Source organism: Dipodomys spectabilis, unplaced genomic scaffold (assembly GCF_019054845.1).
Source record: "Dipodomys spectabilis isolate Male_0828 unplaced genomic scaffold, ASM1905484v1 ptg000175l, whole genome shotgun sequence".
In the NCBI taxonomy this organism is placed as follows: Eukaryota; Metazoa; Chordata; class Mammalia; order Rodentia; family Heteromyidae; genus Dipodomys; species Dipodomys spectabilis.
Window position 1 is genome coordinate 1 of NW_024870852.1, and position 24,228 is coordinate 24,228.

The 24,228-nt window shown below is 42.5% G+C and overlaps 1 protein-coding gene across 1 annotated transcript in view; it reads right to left on the bottom strand.

The window, feature by feature from the left end:
* Positions 1-10,498: 10,498 nt before the first annotated feature.
* Ism1 (isthmin 1) overlaps positions 10,499-24,228 on the bottom strand; it is a 68,818-nt gene continuing 55,088 nt past the window's right edge. Inside the window, exons 4-6 of the mRNA XM_042694559.1 lie at positions 22,167-22,310; positions 18,055-18,144; positions 10,499-12,202 (exon numbers count right to left, since the gene is read on the bottom strand). Coding sequence (XP_042550493.1) covers positions 11,685-12,202; positions 18,055-18,144; positions 22,167-22,310 — 752 coding nt within the window. The 3' untranslated portion in view covers positions 10,499-11,684. The remainder of the gene's footprint in view (positions 12,203-18,054; positions 18,145-22,166; positions 22,311-24,228) is intronic.

The following is a 24,228-nucleotide window of genomic DNA, read 5'->3' on the forward strand; positions in this document are numbered from 1 at the left end:
GTGTTCCCCATACAAGCATGCAGCATTCCTCATTAAGAATATCTCTTCCTTGAGTGGTGCATTTGTTACAGTCACTGAGTCCCTATTGACACATTATCACCCAAGAGGAGCACACTGTGTGCATTGATGTTGTACATGGCATGAGGTTGGATAAATGTGTGATGATATATTCACTATTGTAGCATTACATGGAGTAACTCAATTGCCCTAGAAAATTCTCTGTGCTTCACCAATTGATCATTCTCTACCTTGCAATTCCTGGATGTTATGGATCTTTTTTTTATTTTCACTGTAGCTTTGTCTTTTCCAGAATGACATGTAATTGGGATAGAGTGGTGTGAAGATATTTCAGATTCATTTCTTTTATTTGGAACTATATGTAGACATTTCCTCCATGTCTTTTCATGACTTGTTAGGTCATTTCTCTTTAGCATTTAGGTCATTTCTCTTTAGTTTTGTTTTTTTTCTTTCCTTGCTTCAAGAGCTTTCTTGCTTTCGTTTTTCTTTTTGTTCAGACTATCCTGGAAACTACTATGTAATCTAGACCTCAAACTCAAGATATTCCTGTCTCTATCTCCTAGGTGCTAGGATTATAGGTATTCCCAGCTCAAAACATTTGATTTCTTTTTAACATTTAAAATTTTTTATTTTATTTTAAAGATGTGGTACAGAGGGGGTTTCAGTTACATGAGTAAGGGAATGAGTACATTTCTTGTCAAGTATTATTACCCCTTCCCTTGTTCTCCCACTATCCCTCCCCTCCTCCACATCCCTCACCCCCCCCCCCCCCACCTGCCCAAAGTTGTAAAGTTCATTCCCAATATACTGTCTTGTGGTATCATTGTTGCAATGGGTCATCCTGTGTCCTTGTCTCAGTGTTTTGTTATTCCCTTTCCCCTCCCCAAATTAGATGAATGTATATACAAGATGCAGGGTACCAAAATCAAGTACAGTGACAACAGGGGATATACCAATGGGGAAGAACATACAAAGGAAACAAAAAATCCATAGTTCATTAAAAACAACAACAAATCAGAACCTCTTGTGTGGGGTTCATTTCACTTAGCATCATCTTACATGGTCATCTGTACATAGCTTTTGAGCTTTTCTATTCATCTGATAAATTATCCTAGACATATACTAATTGTTGCAAATGAGAGAAACCATGGAATCTATATTTCTTTGGGTCTGGCTTACTTCACTTAATATGACTTTTCCCCCAAGTCTTTCCATTTCCTAACAAATGGGGCGATGTCATTCTTTCTGATGGAGGCATAGAATTCCATTGTGTATGTGTGTGTGTGTGTGTGTGTGTGTGTGTGTGTGTGTGAGTGTGTGTGTGTGTGTGTGTGTGTGTGTGTACGCATTTTCTGGATCCATTCATCTACTGAGGGGCATCTGATTTCTATTACTATAACAAAATACCTGAGACCAGGTAAATCCCTTTTAAATTATCTGTAAGTAGTCATACAAAGGGGCTTTAATTCAACATGTCAATTTATGATACAATGCATCTTGAGTAGTATTACCCTTTTCATCATTATCTTCCATCTGTCACCCTTCCCCCAACTAGGCAGTTTATAAGGAATCATTTATTTAGCTCACTGTTCTAGTCTGAGAAGTTCAAAACATGCATGCTAGCACATGCACATCATAACATGGTGGAGGAATCATATGGCCACTTAGTAAGAGAGCTTGATTTTATAACCAAACGACTCCCATTGATGAGCTTTTTTTCTGTTCCAGGACTGGGGCTTCAACTCAGAGTCTGGGCATTGTCCCCTAGCTTTTGTCCTCAAGGCTGATGCTCTACCACGTGAGCTCCACTTGTCACTTTTTTTTTTTTTTGTGGTTAATTGGAAATGAGAGTCTCATGGACTTTTCTGTTCAGGCTGGCTTCAAACCACGATTCTCAGCTCTCAACCTCTTAAGTAGCTATGATTACAGGCATGAACCACTGGCATTGGGCTCCATTGATAATCTTTTAACTCACTGATTCATGAAAGGATTAGTCTACTCAGGAAGGCAGAGCTCCCATCACAAAAATTAGCTCTCAGATGTCCCTCCTCCAAATACCACTAACATCGGAATTTGAGAGTTAAGCTTCCAACACATGAATTTGGGAACACATTCAAACCACAGGAATGCTGAATAATACTTCATTGTCTAGGTATATCAGAGTTTATTTATCCATTCACCTACTGAAGGACATCTTGGTTGCCTCAAAGTTTGGGCAATTATGAATAAAGCTGCTGTAAATATCTCTATGAAGGTTTTTGTGTGGATAGTTTTTGGAGGAGGGAGGTACTGGGGCTTGAACCTATGCCCTTGTACATATGAGCCCAACCTTCAGCCTGTTCAATCCTTGCAATCTTGCAAGGCATATCATTGCAATGATAAGATTCACATGGAATCAATCACAGAAGTAGATAAAGCAATCATGAGTGAAAAATGAGCAAAGCTGCAGACACTGCACTAACTCAGCAAATGTCTACCTAAGGTAAAACTGTTCACCCTAAGAGTACCTGTGGTGATGAAAACAAATGAAGTATAGCTGCCAGCTAAAGTGTGGAAGCTACCTGAGAAGTAGCTTACCATGTACAAAGCCCTGGGGTCAAGTACCTATATCCCTTCCCTCAACTATGAATGAGTCTTCCAATACTGTGTTGAATGAAAGATGCTGGACCTCAAGGAATGTATACTGTATGATTCCACTTGTCTGTATTTCAAACTAGGCAAAACTAACTTTGTATAGGAATCTTGATGCTGATCCTTCTTGAGTACCAGAAGGGGGGAAGAAGAGTATTGGTAATATTTATTTATTTTGCATGAATGTAAAATTTGCACAAGAATATATATTTACTTTTCCCAAATGTTAAAGAATCTGGACAACCAAGCTACACAAGACATAAAGTATTCTTATCGCCTAGAAGAGTTCATGCACAAGCCTTCGGTTCTACCTTTTGATCTTTATCATGGATACTTGTTAAAGGACAAGATATTTTGACTTATAATTTCAGTGAAGTTTTATTTTTCTTGACACCAGGCTCTTGGTCAGAACATCATGGCAGCAGTAGCGTATGGCAGTAGTAGAGTCTTCATTTTGTGGTAGAGGAAGAGGAAGTAACTAGGGAACCAGTTCTAATCTTCAAAGGCATGCCACTACTAACTTACTTTTTTCCAGCTAGGCCCTCACCTCTGAAGTTTCCATCACCAGCTGAAATAGTGCCAGTGCTTGGTGACCAAGCATTGAACACACATGAACCTGTGGAGAACATTTCATATTCAGATCATAACACGTGGGCAAGTTCACTTCCTGAGAATTCATTGAGCTCTGATACATGTGCACTTTTCTAATGAACATCAAACTTCAGTAAAATATTGAAGAGTATTTAAAAAAGAAAAAGACTAGCCCAACAGATAGTCACATGGCTACAAGAAAACCAATTGGTAACAGAGGTATTAAGAGAAGAGCCTTGGGATAACGATGTGGTATAGAAACAGCCAGGGGAGAGGGGAACAGGAAGTGGGCCTGTCAGTTTTATGCCAGGTTTAGCTTTGGATGTTGCTGCTGGTGGGTACCTTTATTTCCTATTCTTTATATTCCTTTCTTTCTTAAACAAATATCTCATAATATACAATGAAATAGCAGGAGGGGGCACTCAAAAGGGAGCTCAGAAGTGGACTTTCTCCTCACACAGAGTGGTAACTGGTCTCCATGCACTATGGTGCCCCAAATATTCTTTCTAGTCCTATCCTCCAGAGCAGAGTGACTAGCTCAGAATGCCTCCTTCTAGTTTGATTTCAGGAACCCCAGTCGTGTAGCTTGGAAGCCTCAGGCCTTTGGCAATCCCTTCTCGGTCTTTGCAGGAAGGACCTGGCCAGCCTTGCTAAGGGAGTGGAGGGCCCCCTGGGGAAAGATGTGTCACTGGTATGGATTTCTCATGCTTTCCCTTTTTAGAGACCTCACTTTGCTTATGTTGACAACAGGGGTAGGGAGTTACATTAGGGACCCTAAAAGAAAGAATGTGGCTTTTAAAAAATATTTTTTTCCTCCTTTTTTCTCCATTTGCTGGATCTCCAAAGTTGATGTGTAGGGAAGGGATCCCCCAAAACCCCAATGTCAAAAGAATGCCAGGAAAGCTGGTTGTAGAGGGGCATCTAGGAGGCTAGGAGGGTGTTTAGACAGAGTACAAATGCATTTCCAGCAGACTAAAGCAGTGCTTGTTAAGATCCACTAAGATTCCTTTTCACTAAGGAATGAAAGGCGTACTTCATTCGCATGGTTCTCTTCCATGGCAAATAAACCTAAGATTTAGCCATGACCTTTGAGAAAAATAAACTTAACTTCATAGAAAAAAAATTCCTTTTTCTTTTTAAAGAGTCAGGCTTGAAACTTTTATATCCTTTGAGTCATATTCTTGAAGCAATTGGCTGATTAATTCAAGAAATGTTACTTTCCCAATTCAAACATGACATTTTGAAAATCATCCACAAATTACATGCCTCAAGAATGAAAGGCTTTTCTGTGCCATTTAGAAGGTGCCCCCCCTGCCCCGCTCCCATTTTGGAGAATAATCATGAATATCTATAAGGGTACATTTATAACTCCCAGAACAGATAGAAAATTAGCAAAGTCATAAAATTCTTACCCAACTTTGCTATTGCAGCTGTGTCTCAAGTCAGTCCCTGGCCAATCCCACTACCACTAAAATGATTAAGGATGATGTTATTTTTGCCATCACAGGCAGAGAACTGGTGTTGGTATATTGCCTTTCCAGCTCTCTACATGGGTATCTTTTAAAAAAGCACAAAATAGTATCTATATCTAGGCTTTGTTTTGGTAGAGTTAAAAAAAAAAACCAAAACACCAAACAGTTGCTAGTCCCATAGATTTGTTCCAGAAATCTTAATTTCTGGTTCCAGAAAATGTCCCTCTTCTTCTAATCCTATAAGATAAAATGATTCTAAATGTTAGAGAAGTAACTGACTGTAAACCTTCTGCCTTAATTCATACTACTGTGGGCATGGACCTCTCCTCATGGCTGTATGTGTGTGCATATCCCCACCCCATAATTACTGAGACTAGCCTTTAATTTGTCTGAAATTGTGCAGGCATAATAATGATGACCAACACATTTTTCCATTGGAAATTGTAAATGGATGACAGAGAGAGAGAGAGAGAGAGAGAGAGAGAGAGAGAGAGATCCACTCTGATTCTCACCCCATCCCACTTCCAGAGGTAGTTTTCTATAACTGTGTGTCCAAAGATACTCAGTGGTTGTGGGAGTTTGGTCACTGTTGCTCTACTGATTTGATCAATGTCTCTCAAATGGTGGTCCTTGGAGCAGTGCTGGTCTGTCTGCAGTCAATAGGAAATAATTTTTTTTTAATTTGCAATGATGCTTTTATAACCATCATCTAGGTACATGTTAGCAGTAGAAGTAATATGATTCACATAAGAAAATTAATTGATTATATACTTTCAGCATTAGCTCACATTGCCCATTTTACTTTCATTTAGCTCAAGACAACATGCCTTGATTAAGGAGAGCATATAAATTTTTGTTGTTTGTTTTTGTTTTTGTCAGTTATGGGGCTTGAACTCAGGGCCTGGGCACTGTCCCTGCACCTCTTTGTGCTCAAGGTTAGCACTCTACCCCTAGAGCCACAGAGCCACTTCCTGTTTTTTCTTTTTTTTGGGAGGGGGGGAAGTCTGGTCATGGGGCCTGAACTCTGGGCCTGGGCGCTGTCCCTCAGCTCTTCAGCTCAAGGCTAGAAGCCCTGCCACTTGAGCCACAGCGCCACTTCTGGCTTTTTTTTCTTTTTGTTTATGTTCGAACCCAGGGCCTCAGGCATGCAAGGCAAGCGCTCTACCACTGAGCCACCTTCCCAGTGCCCCACTTCCTGTTTTTTGAGTGGTTAATTGGAGCTAAGAGTCTCACAGGAGTTTTCTGCCTGGGCTGGCTTCAAACTACAATCCTCATATTTCATCCTCCTGAGTAGTTAGGATTACAGGCATGAGCTACCAGCACCTGGTTTATGACTTTTGAAGGCAAGAAACAGAATTAAATTTTGTATCTTATTCTCCCCTGTATAAAACATCTAGTTTTCCAAACATATAAAAACTATACACATATACAAACTATACACATACCTACCCACAAAAACCAAGAAAAAAAATCATAAAAATGTATGGAGGGAGGCTGGGAAGGTGGGTCAGTGGTAGAGCGCTTGCCTTGCATGCCTGAGGCCTGGGTTCGATTCTTCAGCACCACATAAGCAAAAAGAAAAAAAAGCCGGAAGTGGTACTGTGGCTCAAGTGGTAGAGCGCTAGCCTTGAGCTGAAGAGCTGAGGTACAGCGCCCAGGCCCAGAGTTCAGGCCCCAAGACCAGACCCCCCCAAAAAAAAAATGTATGGAGGGATCTGGTAGAATAATTTTCTAGATGTTGAATCTAATAAAAAAATTGGGTTTAATTTTTATTGTGTAAAAAGCTCAATGGTACTGAAATCCAGTAGAACTAACACTGGCTAGAAGATTGGCTTATTTGTGGGTAGATCTAGTGACACTTCATCATTGGCTGTGTATGATGGCAATGATACTAAAGTTATATTTAAATAGCTCTTGTTATATTTTAAGTCATGAAATCATGTCATGGTTTGGGATCCCCTAGAAGTACCAGACCTCAGCGATTATTCCAGTAAGTACTAGTGGAGAGATGGGGAGTGGGGTCAGGGAAAAGAAGGAAGCCAAACAAAGTAGATTAACAGTATGAGTGACTGGAACTCAGTCCCACCCAGCGCTCCAAGAACAGTATAGTATAAAATAGGCTTCCCAATAGCACACGTTGAGAGGCAGGTGAAGAACTGTGAGTCAATTGTTCAGTGCTTCTGGGATGATGTTAACTCCTTGGTAGCTTCCAATCTACTTCAGTGTAAGCCAAGTGGGCTCCTGTGCATAGAGGGGCCCATCCGTGCAAAGACATGAAGGAACTTCCCGCTGAAAGTTGACTGCGACAAACAGATATAGCAAGTGCCAAAGGGGATGTTGCCAAAAGGATCAAACATACCTACCAACGGGTCAGTAGCACAGGTATGTTATCCCAATTTACAGATCAGGAAACTGAGGTACAGCTCTGTAATACCACCTTTGGCCACCTACTTTAGATCCATTCAGAGACCCTTCATCCTTCCTACCTCTGTAATCGGGTGATTGGCAGTCTTTGTGGCAGAGACTGGCTAGAGGCCAGTCACATTTCTTCTTCCTGAGGTCCCCAGTTGGATTCATTACCTAGTTACCCTTGTAGAATGGTGCGGCACACAACTAAGCTACAAATAGTGAGTAAAAGTTATCTGTAGTGTTTAGGCTTCTGAAGCTACAAAATGCTTTGCATTTATCCTTTGCATCCTTCACCTTTGGAGTGGGCTGGAATAGAGATGACCTCCAGGATAGTTACATCATGCTGATGAAAAGAAACCACCATCTCTGGATCATTATTGCTTAGTGGATGACCACTAAACCAGAAATGTGCTCTTAGTCACTATGGTTCTGAGGATCACCATAACCACCATTGCCCCAATGCCATACATATATGATCTAGTTGGCCTCATTATCACTATAATATGGATTTTGAACTTATAAGAGTAGGGACTTTGATTAGTATACTGCTGTATCTATAGTATCAGGAAAAATGCCTTCTCCCTAATAAACACTCAGTAAATAGTTATCCAAAGACTAAATTGTACATGGCTCCTAACAGGAACTTCATGTACCTTATCTCACTTCATCATTATAACCATATGAGGAATATGAAACTTAGGCTGGTTAATTTATCCAGTGGTACCCTGCCAGAAGGTGGAGTAGTGAGTACTGAAATCCAGGCAGTGCAACTCAAGCTTCAAATTCCTGAGCCTTCTGCACATTGTCCATCTGTGTCTATTTGCCAAGTGTATCACCAGGAGCTCGGCAACAGGACCAGAGACAGAGCAGCTGATCCTGAGACCTCCCTCACAGGTAACAATGAGCATTAGGGTTATATGCATTGAATAAAACAGAACAATTTCTCTTCTTGTCTAGGGAGAAGCTCATTCCTAGAAATGTTGAGCTCCATGCTTCACCAATTTGACCAAAGGCTCAACTGCGCAATCAGAAAACCCTCTTATGTAAAATGAGAGAATTGAGCAGACTATATGGAGAAATCCAGAGCTGCTTTGAACTCTTAAATCAAGGCAGAGAGAGTTACCAAAATGATCTGATCCCAGGGAGAAACAGTTAGAAGGGAAAGAGAATGCAAGAGCTAAGTTTAAGGGTGTGGGCTTCGTGACCAGACAGAAGTGGCATGAATTCATTTTGCCAGTTTCCAAATGTTATGATGTCAGGCAGATTAATTAACTTGTTGGGTTCATTTCTTCATTTGAGAAACTGGTGTAATAATAACTGCTTGCTAAGGCAAAGTGATTAGTGAATTGCACACTCAGAAAATTGTGGCTGGTATAGAGTGTAGTTTTTGATCCCTGGTGAGAATAAAGTCACAGTGGGTGCTAGAAAGGGTGTGGAGGGGAAAGCAATGCATTTCCGGTCCTTTCTCTCATCACTTCCATGTGCAGCCGCTAGAGGGCCATGGGTGACCTCTGCCCCCATTGGCATGTTTGAGTGGGCTGCTCAACAGGCCCTGGTAGATGACTACAAAGTGGGCTTTTTCCAGAGAGGCATAGGAGCAGACTGTTCAGAGAGAGACACTTGGGCAGCTTCCCAGGAGTCAGACATACAGGTCTGCAGGGTGCTGCTCCCTGAATTGGCCCTTATGCCCAAGAACCATTATGACCCATGGGCTGCTCTAGAGCCAGCCTGGCGTGCAGTGCTGAAGGAGAGGAGGGTCTTTTGATCTGATTTTGTAACCTTTTTAGCCCTTTAGTGCATTGGGCCTGAGAATTAGCTCATCTTAACAGAGGCAGCCTCTAGCTTAGTAACTAGTTCAACACATTTCCAGAGGCCATCCTGGTGATATATGGAAGACCACAGTGTTCCCAGTGAAGAGACTAGCAGACCTTTCCTGCTCCCAATTCAGTTCATTAGGTCAACAAGGTTGCAAATTAGAAGGCAAATAGCCCATGAAAAACACTTTTCTCATTAGTCATTCTCATAATAGTTATTTGTTAGATCCTTCATAACAACACTTCAAATATGGTTGCAGTCTCTCTGCTCACTTCACTAAAGATGAGAGTTTTCAGAAGATGCAAATCTCTTTACTAGTTGCTTTTCTCTTTCATTTTTCTTTTGTTCTGGTATTGGCTTGAACTCAGGACCTTGCCCTGTACCTTAGCTTTTTTTGCTCAAGGCTGATGTTCTACCACTTGTGGCACAGCTCTACTTTTCGTTTTTGGTAGTTAATTGGAGGTAAGAATCTCATGTTCTTTTCTGCCTGACTTTGCTTTGAACTGAGATCCTCAGATCTCAGCTTCCTGAATGGCTAGGATTACAGGTGTGAGTCATTAGTGCCTAGTTCCTTTTCTTACTCCTAGTGAATCATTATGCTCGAATTATAAAGATGCTGTAGGCTCTCTTCGAGGCTGAAGATCTTTCCCTGTCTTAACCCTGCTTTCCCATAGTACTTTATACTTAATCTAAACAAAGCACTTATCAGAAGTTCTTATTGGTGAACATTTTTGTGTCTCCTTCTTATTCAGTTAAGCTTTTTATGTGTGTCATGCTCAACCTCTGTTTGAATATACGTCCTGACCAGGAACACATCACCTCAAAAGTAGTACATTCCATTGCTAGCCAATTCTCTGGGCAAAAAATTGTTTTTCTAGCATTAGAAACCAAATCTGCTGCGCTGACATATGGACTCATTTATTTTCTCTCTGCTAGTTCAGTCTTTAACATTCTTCAGATGTGAATAAATACTCTCATCCCACAATTAGGCGCAAAACATAATATCCTATTCGTCATTAACAACAGGTGATTTATTCTAAAGTATGACTGATAAGGGCTTTCCCAAAGAACAGGCGTTTATCAGAACGTTAAGTGTGGAGTCAAGGGGATTAAAGATACCAAGATTATGACATTAAACTGTGATATAGTGGACCGACTACTGAGCTAGGAAATGTAAGGTTAGATCCAAGAAGGTTTATGTTTTCAGAGTCAGTATTCTCTTCTGGAAAAGGAATAATTCACATGTTGCACTTACTACTCAGAACTTTGTCTGGAAGTGGCCTCCTTCACACCTGAGATGTCTTAAGCTTTTGCTGTGACTTGCTTTTCTTAAGCTCTGGGTGGGCAAAAAGCCATGTATGTGTTAATGAACTTCTGTTATGTGGGGGCTGGGCAGACACTCTTGTGCCAATGATGTTATAATTTACACAAGCTACCATCTTGTCAGTCAATGGGCCTTTTATTCCCACCTGGGTTGAACTTTTCTTTCCCCTACCTCAAAGTCTTGCTTTTGTACCAGTTACTTATGGTATCAGTATCATAAATCACAGATGCAAGTAACATGTTTTAGTATGATTTTATTATATATTCTCTTTTCCTGGAGTTTTGCAAATAAAAGATTGCATAAGAATCAACTCTTTATTTGTCCTTACATCCTATCATCCCACAGAACCAGGTCACTCACCATTGCTTGATGGATGAGACCCAACGATTCAATAAATACTTTACAAAAATAATGCAAGTTTTCTTCTTTCTTAAACATAAAAAATTAAGATTTCCAAGACTTCATGCCCCCTCTCTCCATTTTCATATTTATTTACTGGGAATATATCCATGCAGATAAACTTAAAATATTTTTGAAAGAAAAATTGTCAGAATGAAAATAGATGATACTAGGTCCATATCATTTCCCCACTTTTTTTTTTCTCTTTGGAAAAGTGCTACTTATTGCTTTTCTGTCTGAACTTCTGCAGTCTTATGGACCTATTAACATGTAAGCAGAAATTCTACTATTTAGTAGACTTGTAGCATTGTATCAACATGGGGCTTTTATTATAAAGCCTACTTTGAACTGAGCCTCAGATTTAACTCCCCAAAATGCCTACCTCCCCACCTCCTGCCCAGTCTGAGGTCACAGAAGTTTGGAATCCAAGATGGCAGCAAGGTACCTCCAACTAAGTTTAAGGTGGGAATTTTCTCATCTGAACACATCTCCACTGTGTTATTTACTTTTTTAAGGAAATCATTGCAAAGTTCCTTTTCTCTTCCATTCCCTTTAGCCTTTCTTTTTGAACTCTCTCAGAAGTTGATTAGTTTCACGAGGACAACTCCAGAGAAAAGGTTAAGTTTTAAGTCACATTCATATTAAATAAGTTATATATAAAAACAGCTTATAATGTTTACAACTTCAGTCTCTTTCCTCCGTTGCTTCTCTTGGACACACTGAGTGGTGATGTAAACTGAGTCACACCCACCAAGGCACCCAGGACCCTTTTCTGGCTTCTTGGTTGTTCCCATCCTCTTGCCCACGGTAACTCCAGGATGACCTCTCTGGAGGTTTGTGAGCACTGGATATGGCAGCCCCCTGGGCCTGTGCACCCCCTTAGGAAATTTATAAAAATACAGATGTGGTCTATACAAATATACACATATGTGAATATAAAGAACTGGGCTACAGTTGGCAGATCAGTGCAGGGTGCTTGTGTCCCCAAACCAGACGTGGCATCTCTTCACCTCATCCCAGTCTCTTTAATACTCCCTGGCCTCTTGGAACTGTTTGATGTAGTCCTCATCTGAAGGGCTTTCTGCGCACTTCTGTCCGTTGTTGGGGGGCCGGGCTTCATTATACCTGCTCCAGTCACCCTTGCAGATAATCCAAGGCAGGACATCCACTTTGTAGTGGAGCTCTGCTGAGAACTCAGTACTGATGAGATTGGGCGTCCCCGCCCCTTTGCCCCTGGTGATGAGCTGCATGTTGTCGCCATAGCAACAGTGCTGGGCAGCCAGTGTGGTACTCTCTAGGGAAAGCATGGAGCGGATGCAGTATCGCGCTGTGGGTTTGTAGATCTCCAACTTCTCCTTGGGCCCGCTGGCATCCTTCCAGCGGAAGTCTTTGCGCTTGATCCTGTCAAAGATGTCTGCGGTACTGTAGGCCACCTCAGTGGGATAGGAGCAGGGACAACTAGGCAGGTCATTGATCACCTTGTGCATATATTTCTTTAAGAACTCACTTTTGCAGCTCATCCATCGCTCACAGCTATCTGTATCTGAAAAAGGATGAAAAGAAAAGTTAATAGCAAGAGTTTATTATATGAAAAACTGATGGCAGGAGGACATTGGAGTCAACAACCTCCCAGATCCTGCAAGGACCTGATAGTACTCAGCCATGAGGACTAGCCTTATCTCCTTTCAATCTGGAAATGTCTTCTTGGACACATATCCTCCCAATCCTCTACTTCATATTATTAACTATTTTCAGGCACACAAAAAAGCAAAGGCACTATACTTATCTAATGACTACCCAGATTCCATCACCTGGATTTAACTAGCATTATATTTTCCCTATTTGTGTCCATGATAACCCTGCCCCCCCCCAATCCAACCAACTAAACAAACAAAAAAGAAATTAGGCTAAGCTCATTCTTGTAATTCCAGCTACTCAGGAAGCTGAGAGCTGAGGATTATGGTTTGAAGCCATCCAGGTAGGAGAATCTGTGAGACTCCTATTTTCACTTGACTGCCAAAAAGCTAGAATTGGAGCTATGGCTCAAGTGGTAGAGCATTAGCATTGAGGCAAAGGAAAAGAAAAAGAAAAAAGAACAAGAAAAAGAAAAGCGCAGGGGTAGTGACGAGGCCCCAGGTTCAAGCCCCAGCATTGGCACAAAAACAAATGCTAAAGAACCTAGAATATTTTTTTCTAGATAACCAAAGCCTCTTTGAGAACCCTAACACAATGAACAATAATTCAGAACATGAGCATTTCAGATTCCAGTGAAAATCATTCTTTGGGAGACGATTAAAAACGTTACCAGCATGGAACAGGAAAATGAGACAGGAGAGGGAGATCGTCAATACATAGTCACTCTAGGTATGGGTAAAATAGGTGCAAGAGCAGGGGCTAGTCCCACTGTGGCTGGGAAAGCTGCAGGAAACCCTCTTTATAGTTTTCCCTTCAATGACAACATCAAACTTTACTAAATAACTTCATCCTGGAAAACAGCCATGGTGAAGAATGTTTCTCCCCACACCAGATACACACACACACACACACACACACACACACACACACTGAACTTTTGTATCCTTTTGTGTTCTTGAACAACGTTAACCATAAACAACGTTAACCTTTTGCTTTTCTTCGCTTAAAAATCATGAGCAGAATGATGTTCCCAACTGATGGATCAGAACAAAACACCACTTAACCAATTTTTGATAGGCTTCTCTCTTCATATACATTGAGTCTCATTCATAGCCTAGCTTCTCCTTAAGAGTCTCTTCTGGAAGTAGTAGCCTCTGGGCAAAAATTATGATTTACTCTTCTATTCCTCCACTGTTGTGGTTTGGATCTTTTTTTTTCTTAAAGTTTTTTTTTATCGTGAAAGTGCCCTACAGAGGGGTTACAATTACGTGAGCAGGGTAATGTGTACATTTCTTATCAAGATATCTGCCACAGGTCCTCATGTGGAAGGTTTGCACTGTTGGAAGAGGTAGTGTTAGTATAAACAGCTAAGCAGATGGATCAGGAACTAGGAAAGCTCTGGGCTACAAAAAGCCACTCTAAAATCCCAGATGGCTCATACTCTGGACCAATGATTAAGACAATCGTTGGACATTTTCTTTATGGAGCACATTCACTATATCAATTTCAGGCATGTTTAATAAACGATAACCTTCCACTGATAGGGATAAATTTGGAGGAGTAAAGAGGATCAAATACACAAGCGCCTACCTTCATCCTGACTAAGGTCAGGGATAAGACATCACACATCTGAGAAGCAACTGCACAGTCATCAAACATTTCAGGAACCATAGCAGGGAAAGGTTCTAATTCTGTACCACCCTCCCTGAATTGGGTGATACAAATCTCTGACAGCTTCACTGCAATGGATCCTTATCTGAGCTTCCCACCTTATAGGCCTGGAAGTGTACTTTTGCTTTTCTCATAAATCATTCCCTAATATCATCTTATCCTCTGTGGGAGCTTAACATACAAGCAGGGGTGGTTGCTTGTGGTGTGGCTGGTGGAAGGTAAGCATTCCATCTGCCTTAGTGAGTTATAGTGGATAAGAGGAGGCATATGTTAGGAAGCCAACCATGTAGGGTGTGTGTGTGTGTGTGTGTGTGTGTGTGTGTGTGTGTGTGTGTGTGTGTGTGTGTGTGTGTGAAAAGGTGGTAAATACAAAAAGTTGGTACTCATAAAAATGCATTTATGGTGGTGGGACACATCTGTATTCCAAGCATTGAAGAAGCGAGGCAGGAGGATCCTAAGTTTAAAGCCATCCTGAAATACATAGTGAGAACCTGTCTTAAAAAATGTGTTGCTGAGGGCTGGGAAGGTGGCTCAGTGGTAGAGCGTTTGCCTTGCATGCATGAGGCCCTGGGTTCGATTCCTCAGCACCACATAAGCAAAAAGAAAAAAAGCCGGGAAGTGGTGCTGTGGCTCAAGTGGTAGACCGCTAGCCTTGAGCTGAAGAGCTGAGGGGCAGTGCCCAGGCCCAGAGTTCAGGCCCCACGACCGGACCCCCCCCCCAAAAAATGTGTTGCTGGGCACCAGTGGCTCACGCCTGTAATCCTAGTTACTCAGGGGGCTGAGATCTGAGGATTATTGTTCAAAGCCAGCCTGGCCAGTAGAGTCCAGGAAACTCTTATCTCCAATTAACTATAAAAAAGTTGGAAGTGGAGAGGTGGCTTCAGTGCTAATGTTGAGCACAAAGGCTTAGGGATAGGTCCTTGGCCCAGAGGTCAAGCCCCAGGACCAAAAAAACAAAATGATGTGTTAAAAATGCTAGTCATTCACAAATCACAGACTAGGTTAAGGGGCACGTGGTTCCTGAGTCACCGAAGGTCTGTAAAGTGACCACACAGGGGTGTGTGTGTGTGTGTGTGTGTGTGTGTGTGTGTGTGTGTGTGTGTGTATGTGTATGTGTGTGAGAGAGAGAGAGAAAAAGAGAGAGAGAGAGAGAGAGAGAGAGCACTGAGTCTTGAACTCATGGTCTCTTAGCTTTTTTTACGCAAGGCTAGTGCTTTACCACTTGTACCACAGCTCCACTTCTGGCTTTTGGTAGTTAAGTGGAAATAAGAGTCTCATGGACTTTCTTGCCTAGGCTGACTTCAAATCATGATCCTCAGGTCTCAGCCTCTTGTAAGTAGATAGGTCTACTCAGTTTTTTCTTAAAGGAGTATAAAGTAGTAGCTCTTTTCTAAAGTTCGGGTGTAGAATAAGTGGGAGGTGATATGAAGTGCACAGACCCGTGTACAGAATCCTCATTCTGTACAGCTGAAGTAGGCTGAGGAACCTTTCAGCTCTGAGTTTCACGATTCTGCAACTGCAACCTCCTGTCACAATGAAAGTCCCAAGCTAGGCAGTGTCTAGGAAGCCTACAGGATCTCTCTGAGAGGGCAGCGTCTTTGGAGACAAAATTCCCAAGACCACAGATGGTGGCTTTGCATTTCCCACCTGAGGTGGGAGGTCACTACAGTTCATGTACCCACAAGACATCCATTGACTTGATTTTACAGTTTATTAAATTTGTGCAGCTTCTTCAGTGCATGGGCATGTTCTCAAGCTTTACAAATCGTAACTCATCGGAGTTCTGCGTATCTATGAGATGGTTACTACGTTGTGCCATTTTGTAAATCAAAATAACCTAAGGCCATTCTTCATCCAATAACTTGACCTTGTGAAAGTCAAGTTTTTCTCGTCTGCGATCTGCTCTTCTACATCCTCATCTCACATTGTTGTTCACCCTGGAAGGTTCATCTGTGTGGTCCATATCATGTTGACGCCTGACTTCTAGCTGGGTTGAACCGATGGCAGGATCTAGCAATAGGCCATCGTATTTACATCCTCAGCTCCTTTCTATCTGACTTCATCCTTCTGAGAACCAGGACTGCTGTCCCGTGGCCCTCCCTGTGGGCTCTGTTCCGGGCTTCCTTCTTGGTCCTCTCAGATGGGCAGTGGCAAGCGTGCCCCACCATTGCTAGTCTTGGTCTTCTGTACAACCCTTTCTTGGTTTCCATCCACCCTGCAAGCAGTCTTTTTACTCAGTGGTTCCTCAGTGTCTATTTGAGTGAGTCACATTCTTTTCTGCCTGGCCCTGATGGAAGCACATGTGTTCAGCCCTGTCATCCTCAGCCACACACTGGGAGTGGCCTTGTGCATCTGGATTCAGCCTCTGCAAAAGGCAAGAGGCTGCCTACCTCTGCAGCGTGATAGGAGGAGGCCTCATAGACCACCTTGGCTGCACTTCCATTTTACACAGAATTCGTGCCTTTCTTGTCTTTAAATGAAATGCTGGTAGAAGGCTCTGTTATATGCAATTTGTATGGCATGTATGAGGTGAGGAGTGAGGTAGAGACCTTAGTAATGTACCGTTTCCAAACTGCCTCCAGTTTGCCTCACAGACGTGTCTGGCTATCTTTATTTTCTAAAATAAATGTTTGTGAAGCATTGCAAAAATAGAGCTATTCTAGCAAAACCCTGACTTGTGTTCTCTTGGAAAACCAAAATGTCTGGCAGTACTGCGGGTCAAGTTATGGCTGACCCTTTTGGATGAAGCTTGAGGACTGCGTTTTGTCACAGTCCCCACCGCTCCCTAAGGCACCCTGATGTAGGTGATTAGGGGCTTGATTTCTTTTGCTGGCATCATTGTTTACATTCTTTGTTATGTAGTGTTAAAAATAGAATGTTCTATGTAGATCCTTGTTGGGCCCAGATAGTCCTTTAAGGAGTTCTACCTAGTTACATCACACATAACTATGAAATCCAGAGGGACCAAGGCCATTTCACTTTTGGATGAAGAGGCAGGGCAGAAGTAAAGGGGTTAAGATGGAATTTTAGGAGGCAGAAGGTATCTTAACCCCATGAACTTACTTTTTTTTTTAGGTAGCTTGTGAGTGGGGAGAGGAAAAAAGGTAGGCAAAGTCAGTCATAATATTGTATGTGAAAATGGAGCTAGGTAAATTGAGAGGATGAAAGGGAGGCCATTGATCAAGATCCATTGTACTCCTAAACTGACATGTTGACTTGAAACCTCTTGTACAGCTACTTACAGCTAAGAAAGAAAAAGAAAATAAAATAATTTGGGGCTGGGAAGGTGGCTCAGGGGTAGAGCGCTTGCCTTGCATGTATGAGGCCCTGGGTTCGATTCCTCAGCACCACATAAGCAAAAATTAAAAAAAGCCAGAAGTGGCACTGTGGCTCAAGTGGTAGAGCGCTAGCCTTGAGCTGAAGAGCTGAGGGACAGCGCCCAGGCCCAGAGTTCAGGCCCCACAGCCAGACCCAAAAAATAAAAATGAAAAAAAATAAAAATAAGTAATAAATACATAAAAAATAAAAGCAAGATTGCACTTGAGCAGGTGCTTTTGGTTTTATTTCTTCTGGCTCTTGTTTTTTGTGCTAGCACTTTCTAGAAGACAGGTAAGGAGTAGAGCAGAGTATTCCAAAAGTTTATGGGAAATTCTTGCAGGGAAGGAGAGTATGTAATATTAAGAAAATCTCCTCTTTCTCCCTTCTGTTCTTCTTGTGGAGAACCAATTTTACTGGGGATGCTGGGGGGGGGGCTCTCAGGGAGAATGGGCTCTACAAGGCTTGAGGTCCTCCATGGGTTGATCCTATGCAAAGGGAAGGGAGTGGCTCCTATCTGCCCTGCTGTGGAGCAGGTGCTCACCCAAGCGCATGGTTCAGTTTGCTGTGGGAGGGAGGGAACGAAGGAGAGCCTTGTTCTTTCTTGCTCTCGATATACTCAATGAACAAGAAATATGTTAGGGGAACTGGAACCCAGAGGAGTAAAATGAAATACTGCCTCAGATCCAAGGATGGCAATGCACAGGCACAAGGAATCTCTGAAGCGCTAAATCAATATTTGGATTGAAAAAAGAAAAAAAAAAATCTCCTTACCAACTTCAAACAGTCTGGTTGCATTGAACTCCTCGCTTCCCGCAAGCAGACTCACTTCGGTGGCTGCTGTCCTGAAAGTGTCTTCGATTCCTAAACACAGACAAGAGCACATTTTCCCCCCTTGGTTATATGGAAAAAAGCCACCCCTCCTCAAATCAAAGACAAATCCACTTAAACAAAGCTGCTTTTGTATTCATCCCTACTCGTGGGCAGAAACCTGCCAATAGAGGAAACAGTAAAAAGCAGGTAGTAGTGTATAAAATATATTAAAACTCCAGATACCATTTGCAGCATGAAATCAGATCCAAATGTGCCTGAATGAATTCCTCAGGATCTCACTCACTCAGCCTTAGAATGAGGATTGGGTAGTATGGGTGGGGGGGAGGGGAGAGAGGAAATGCATATCAGGGTTGCTGACTGTTGGCATCAGAGAAACTAAACCAGACACAGTAGAACTAGTAATAGTTTGTCTTCAGTGACTGGCTGACATTTAAATCAATATTAGCTATGCAAAGCTGGCCAAGCCATTTCATCTTTGTGTGCCTTGGTTTTCACATCTCAAAAATGGGAAGAACTATGTGATACTTCCTCCCCCACAGAGGTGAATGAGTGAAACCAACTATGTGTAAAGTAAGCATTAAGAGCAGCTCTCATTTCTTCATTTATTAGTTACCTAGCTCTGTCTCAGCATGCAATAGGCCAATGCCAAAGACCAAACATCTCATGTTCTAGAGCTTTTAACCTTTTAGATGCTTCAGAAGCAGGTTATTTGTCACTTGCTCTAAGGAATTGAGCTTAGCTTGCCTCAAATTTCCCAGCTTCCCCAAGCTCCCCCCTCAAAACAAATAGTGACTGCATGGTTTCCTTTACAAACAAGGGCTTAGTGTAAGCTAAGAAGAGGAAGGAGTGAGGGACCATGGGACTTTGGTTGGTGAGCCCTGGTTTCCTTTCTGGGCATGTCTTGATTTCCAGGAGCTCCCTTTGATTTTGTGTGAGGCTCCTCAAAACATATTCACAGGGATGACGCAGGAGACATAATTTTGCCCTGTAATAACTATGAGGCCAGGATTCTTTTTGGCAAAGCTGAGAATTAACAAATCAGAGATCTTGCAAAAGGAAATATCCCTGCTCCAAAGGAAGCCTGTAAAGCTGGAAGGAATGGGAGTGGAAAGGCAGAAAGGATGGAAGGAGACCAAGACAGATGAGTAGAACACACATGGCCAGGGCTCTTGTTCATGTTGTTCTCAGCAGTGTCTTCCCCCTCCCTCCTTCCCCCCTGCCAAATCCCATTCAAAATGGTGGCAGAGAGCTTTTCCTGACAGGAAATCGAAATCCAGGCCAGGAGTCTAGATCTGGAAGAGAACCAAACCAATCCCCACACCCCCTATAGCAAGGAACTTTTTTTTTTTTTTTTTTTTTTTGCCAAGGACCATTTGGCAAAATGGCCCTACAAAATTATCAATACAGGCAGATGGGCAGAGGGCAGCCAATAAAAAACATAAATGTCTGTCCTGTCAATCCAAATGATTTTCAGGGCTGTATATGGCTTTCATCTGGGTTAGTCCTTACCTCTAAATACATGTCTACACCCATGTGTGCCTAATACTAATACGTTTGTACCTGATAGAGGTAGAAGAGTTTAATGGTTTCGAACGTGGATTCTGGGGGGTTAAAATCCTAAAATCGGCTTGCATTCACATCCCATAGTAATAATTTATTGCTGGCCTATTGTCTCAGTTTCCACAGAAGCTGAGTGGAATAATAAATTCCTAATTCTTGAGGTTATTGTGAGGATTCAATGAAATAATACATACAAAAGTTATGAGAAGTTGCTTCCTAGTACTCAAAAACCTTTATTCTTTACCATATTTTCCATGTTTTTCTTTTGAACTCCTTCATCTTCATCTTTTGAATCTCTTCCTGTCCCTCCCTCCTTCCTTCCTTCCTTCTTTCCCTCCCCCCTCCCTCCTTCCCTTCCTCTATCCTTTCTTCCCACTCTCCTCTCTGTCCTTCTTTCTTTCCCTCCCTAACTCCCTCCTTCCTTCTTTCCTTCCTTCCTTCCCTCCCTTCCTCCCTCCTTCTCTTCTTCCTTCCATCCTTCCTGCTCTTCCTCCTTCCTTCTCTCCTACCCTCCTTCTATCCTTCTTTCCTTCTTTCCCTCCCTACCTCTTTCCCTCCCTCCCTCTTTCCCTATCTCTCCATTCCTCCTTCCTTCCCTTCCTCCCTCTCTCCCTCCCTCCCCCTTCCTTCCTTCCTTCCTTCCTTCCTTCCTTCCTTCCTTCCTTCCTTCCTTCCTTCCTTCCTTCCTCCCTCCCTCCCCTCCCTCCCTCCCTCCCTCCCTCCCTCCCTCCCTCCCTCCCTCCCTCCCTTCCTTCCTTCCTTCCTTCCTTCCTTCCTTCCTTCCCTCCTTTCTTCCTGTCTATGAATCAAATCCAAGATTTCATATATGCTATATAGAATTCCACACAGATCTGCACACCCAGGTAGTATTTTCTTTTGCTTCACATCATCTTCTTGATACATTTCTTCATAATTAGTATCTTCTTCCTTGATGAGCTTTCTATCCTTTCTTCCTCCTCCTCATGCTCTTATTTGTTAGTTTGTTCTTACCCATCTAAATCCCACTGATAAGACTTCCAACTTAGTTCATCACAATGAGCACTGGAAAGATCAAAGAAAGCATCTTGGTAGTTGCTCCACACTTTAGAAATCTTCATGGCTGACACAAAGCCAGGAACCACCACTTCTTCGATTTCAGCCCTATTTTCTATGCATGCCCTTTAGCTGGCATACACATTCATTGGGGCCAATAATTCTTCTCTCCTCAGAAACTTCTTTGTGCTTCAACTTCTATTTTGTTCCACATGTCTTCGGTTTGAGAATAGAATGTCTAGGGGTAGAAAAAGGAAGTCTGGGGTGTGGGGATCAGATTTTCTGTCTCTGAAATTTCTTTCAAATGAAACCCTTTGAAATGTGTGGTTTCTTGAAAAGGCCTAAGATATTATTGTAGGCTGGATTCTAGACTCTACCTGGAAATGAGAACACTTGGTAAAACTATAGACCAGGAGTTGATAAGCTTTTATGTAAAAGGTCAGAGGGTACATAGTTTAGGCTTTATGGGCTACTAATGATCTTGATTGCCTTTCTGCTTGTCTGCCTCCTCCTTCTCTTCCTCTTCTCTGTGCAACTCTTTATAAAAATGTATAAGCCACATACAGATAGGTCACAGGTTAGACTTGGCCCACTCCCCATAGCTCGACAAACTATTAAGAGTAAGTCACAATTATTCTCTGTTGATATGATCTCTCACAAAACTGGCAATAAGTTTAATTTAGAAAGTACTGACAAGGGCTGGGAAGGTGGCTTAGTGGTAGAGTGCTTGCCTTGCATGCATGAAGCTCTAAGTTCGCTTCCTCAGTATCACATAAACAGAAAAAGCCAGAAGAGATGCTGTGGCTCAAGTGGTAGAGTGCTAACCTTGAGCAAAAGAAGCTCAGGGACAGTGCCCAGACCCTGAGAGTTCAAGCCCCAGGGCTGGCAAAAAAAGGTACTGACAATGCAGCATAAAACCATAACTGAATGCTAAGTTGTTGCCCCAGTGTTGCTCCCTGCCGACCTTGGGCACTTATCCCTCGGGATAAGTGTGGTGTTTGTTCAGCTAGCCATTGACTCATTCATGTAGGTTTTCCTGTCAGACCATAAGTGTCTGTTTTTGCGTGTGTCTCTTAAAGTCTCAACAAATCCCACATCTGATTAAGCAGGTTCAACATCCTTCTGGTCTCATGAGCGGTAAGATGAAGAAAACCCATCAAATCAACCCATGAAATTTATTGTCTCTTGTCTCGGACAGGTCAGAAGTCTCATCAGGAAAATGGTTTTAAAAAGTCAGTTTGAGGCAGATGGGGAGAGAATGACGGAAGGAGGGGTATTGATCTAGATGCACTGTATGCATAAATTGACATGTGGAACTGAAACTCCTTTGTACAACTACTTAAAGGTAGTTTATAAAATGAAAAGCAATTTGAAAAGAAAAAGAACACTTCCCTCAGTTTTTAAATATAAGTGAAAAATCTTTTCTTTGAAGTGGGAGCTACAGCCCTGAGAAAACTCACCTGGGCAGTTTGGACGGTCGCAGGTCCTGGATTCTGTTGCTGTGCACGCGTAGCCGCAGGACCGGGTGCGCTTCTGGTTACCATTCCCACAGGTGACGCTGCAGACAGACCACAGACTCCAGTCACCCTCACCATCCGTGGAATCTGGAAGGGAGCCAGGGAGATGGTCACCAAAGAGTCTAAGTGTTCTGCTCCCCACACCCCTGCCCAAAGAGTTCTGCCTCAGGAGTCACAGCTCAGAAAGGTTCCATCCCGAGCGCCGCTATCAAGTAGCCCTCTGCTTGTCCACCTCCATTGTCCTCACTGTCAGAGGGGACAAGGTGATAGCTGGAGAGACCAGGTTTGCAGACCCTAGGCATACTTTCAGGACCCAGCTCTGTGAAGATAGAGACGCTTAGGGCACAATGATGATTGGTACCTGGCTAGGATCTGATGTGCCCAGGAAATGCTTATTGAGAATGTACATAGACTGCAGAGAGTCAGGTCATGGAATAACATACTAGGCAGTCTCCAAAGAGAACCACCATCTTTGGATGAAGGTTGAAAAGGGGTAGGCTACCTTTGTCTTATGGCCTGACAGCTTCCAGTTTTTGCTCAAGGAAATCTAGTCACTGTGAGAGAAGCATAATCTAAACCTTTGAATTACAGGATACCACCTGGAAGAGGAGATCCTCATGAAGGACCACAAGGACATTGGATGAAAGGATGAAGTTTTCCAAGTGGAAGTTGAAGGCAGCTGATGACATTAGGAGTACGTAGACTTTCCAGTAACCTTATTTGGACCCTTAAGTCAGGAAATTTTGAAAAATAAAACAAAACTGCTCTGTGTGTGTGTGTGTGTGTGTGTGTGCGCGCGCGCGTGCACTAGTCCTGGGGCTTGAACTCAGGGCCTGAGTGCTTTCCCTGAGCTTTTCTTTTTTTTTTTTTTTTTTGCTCAAGGCTAGTCTCTGTCATTTGAGCCACAGCTCTGGCTTTTTGGTGGTTAATTGGAGGTAAGAGTCTCAAGGACTTTCCTGCCTAGGCTGGCTTTGAACTACTATCTGTGGTTAGGATTATAGGCATGAGCCACTGGTATCACAGGCATATATTGCTGTTTTCAGACATATAGTTCAAAATGCTTTGTTATGTATTGGTAGGAAACTGATATATTAATGGTAAAACTAGAAATGTCTTTTGAAGTAATTATTCAATATTCATCCAATATTCATTGAGCTCGCATTGTATGTTAAACACATTAAAAAAATTGATATACTTTGTAAATTTGTTTTTTCTTTAAGTAGTTGTACAAAGGGGTTGCAATTCAACTCTCCCAACTCCATCCATCCCCTTGATTTACCTAGTTCCACTTTCATATATACATTGAATATTATGAATTCATTTGCCCACCTTTTCTCTGTACACACAATTCACATATATATCATTAAAAGAAATTCTCAGAATAAGAAAGTGGAGTCAAAACAATGCATGTGCTGGGTGCTGGTGGCTCATGCTTGTAATCCTAGCTACTCAGGAGGCTGAGATTTGAGGATTGAGGCTCAAAGCCAGCCCAGGCAGGAACGTCCATGAGACTCTTATCTCCAAGTAACCACCAGAAAACCAAAAGTGGCCCTGTGGCTCAAAGTGGTGGAGCACTCTCCTTGAGCTGAAGAGCTCAGGGACAGCGCCCAGGCCCTGAGTTCAAGCCCATGGCTGACAAAAAAAAAAGAGCATGCACAAAATGAGTAACTTACAGAATATGTGAGATGTTGGTGAATGAGGTGGTAGACCAGGACTGGAGGGTGGCGGTGGGAGATGAGTGGGAGAGATTGGAGCAATGTGAAGACTGACTTCCTCTTAGCAGAAGTAAGAAGTCCTGGAGGGGTGGATGGGGGAGGGCCTTGTACAAGGCCACCAGGAAGCTCAGGCTCTAGCACAAAGCCCTTAATCTCTAAAGCAAGACTTTTTCTTCAGCACCTCCACTCTTTTATAATCTCTCCAGATTGATGCCATCTTCCAATAGCCTCGGGGCCTCTGTTGGTGCCAAGTATGAGGTCCATAGGCATGTGCCTTGTAGGATAGGGGT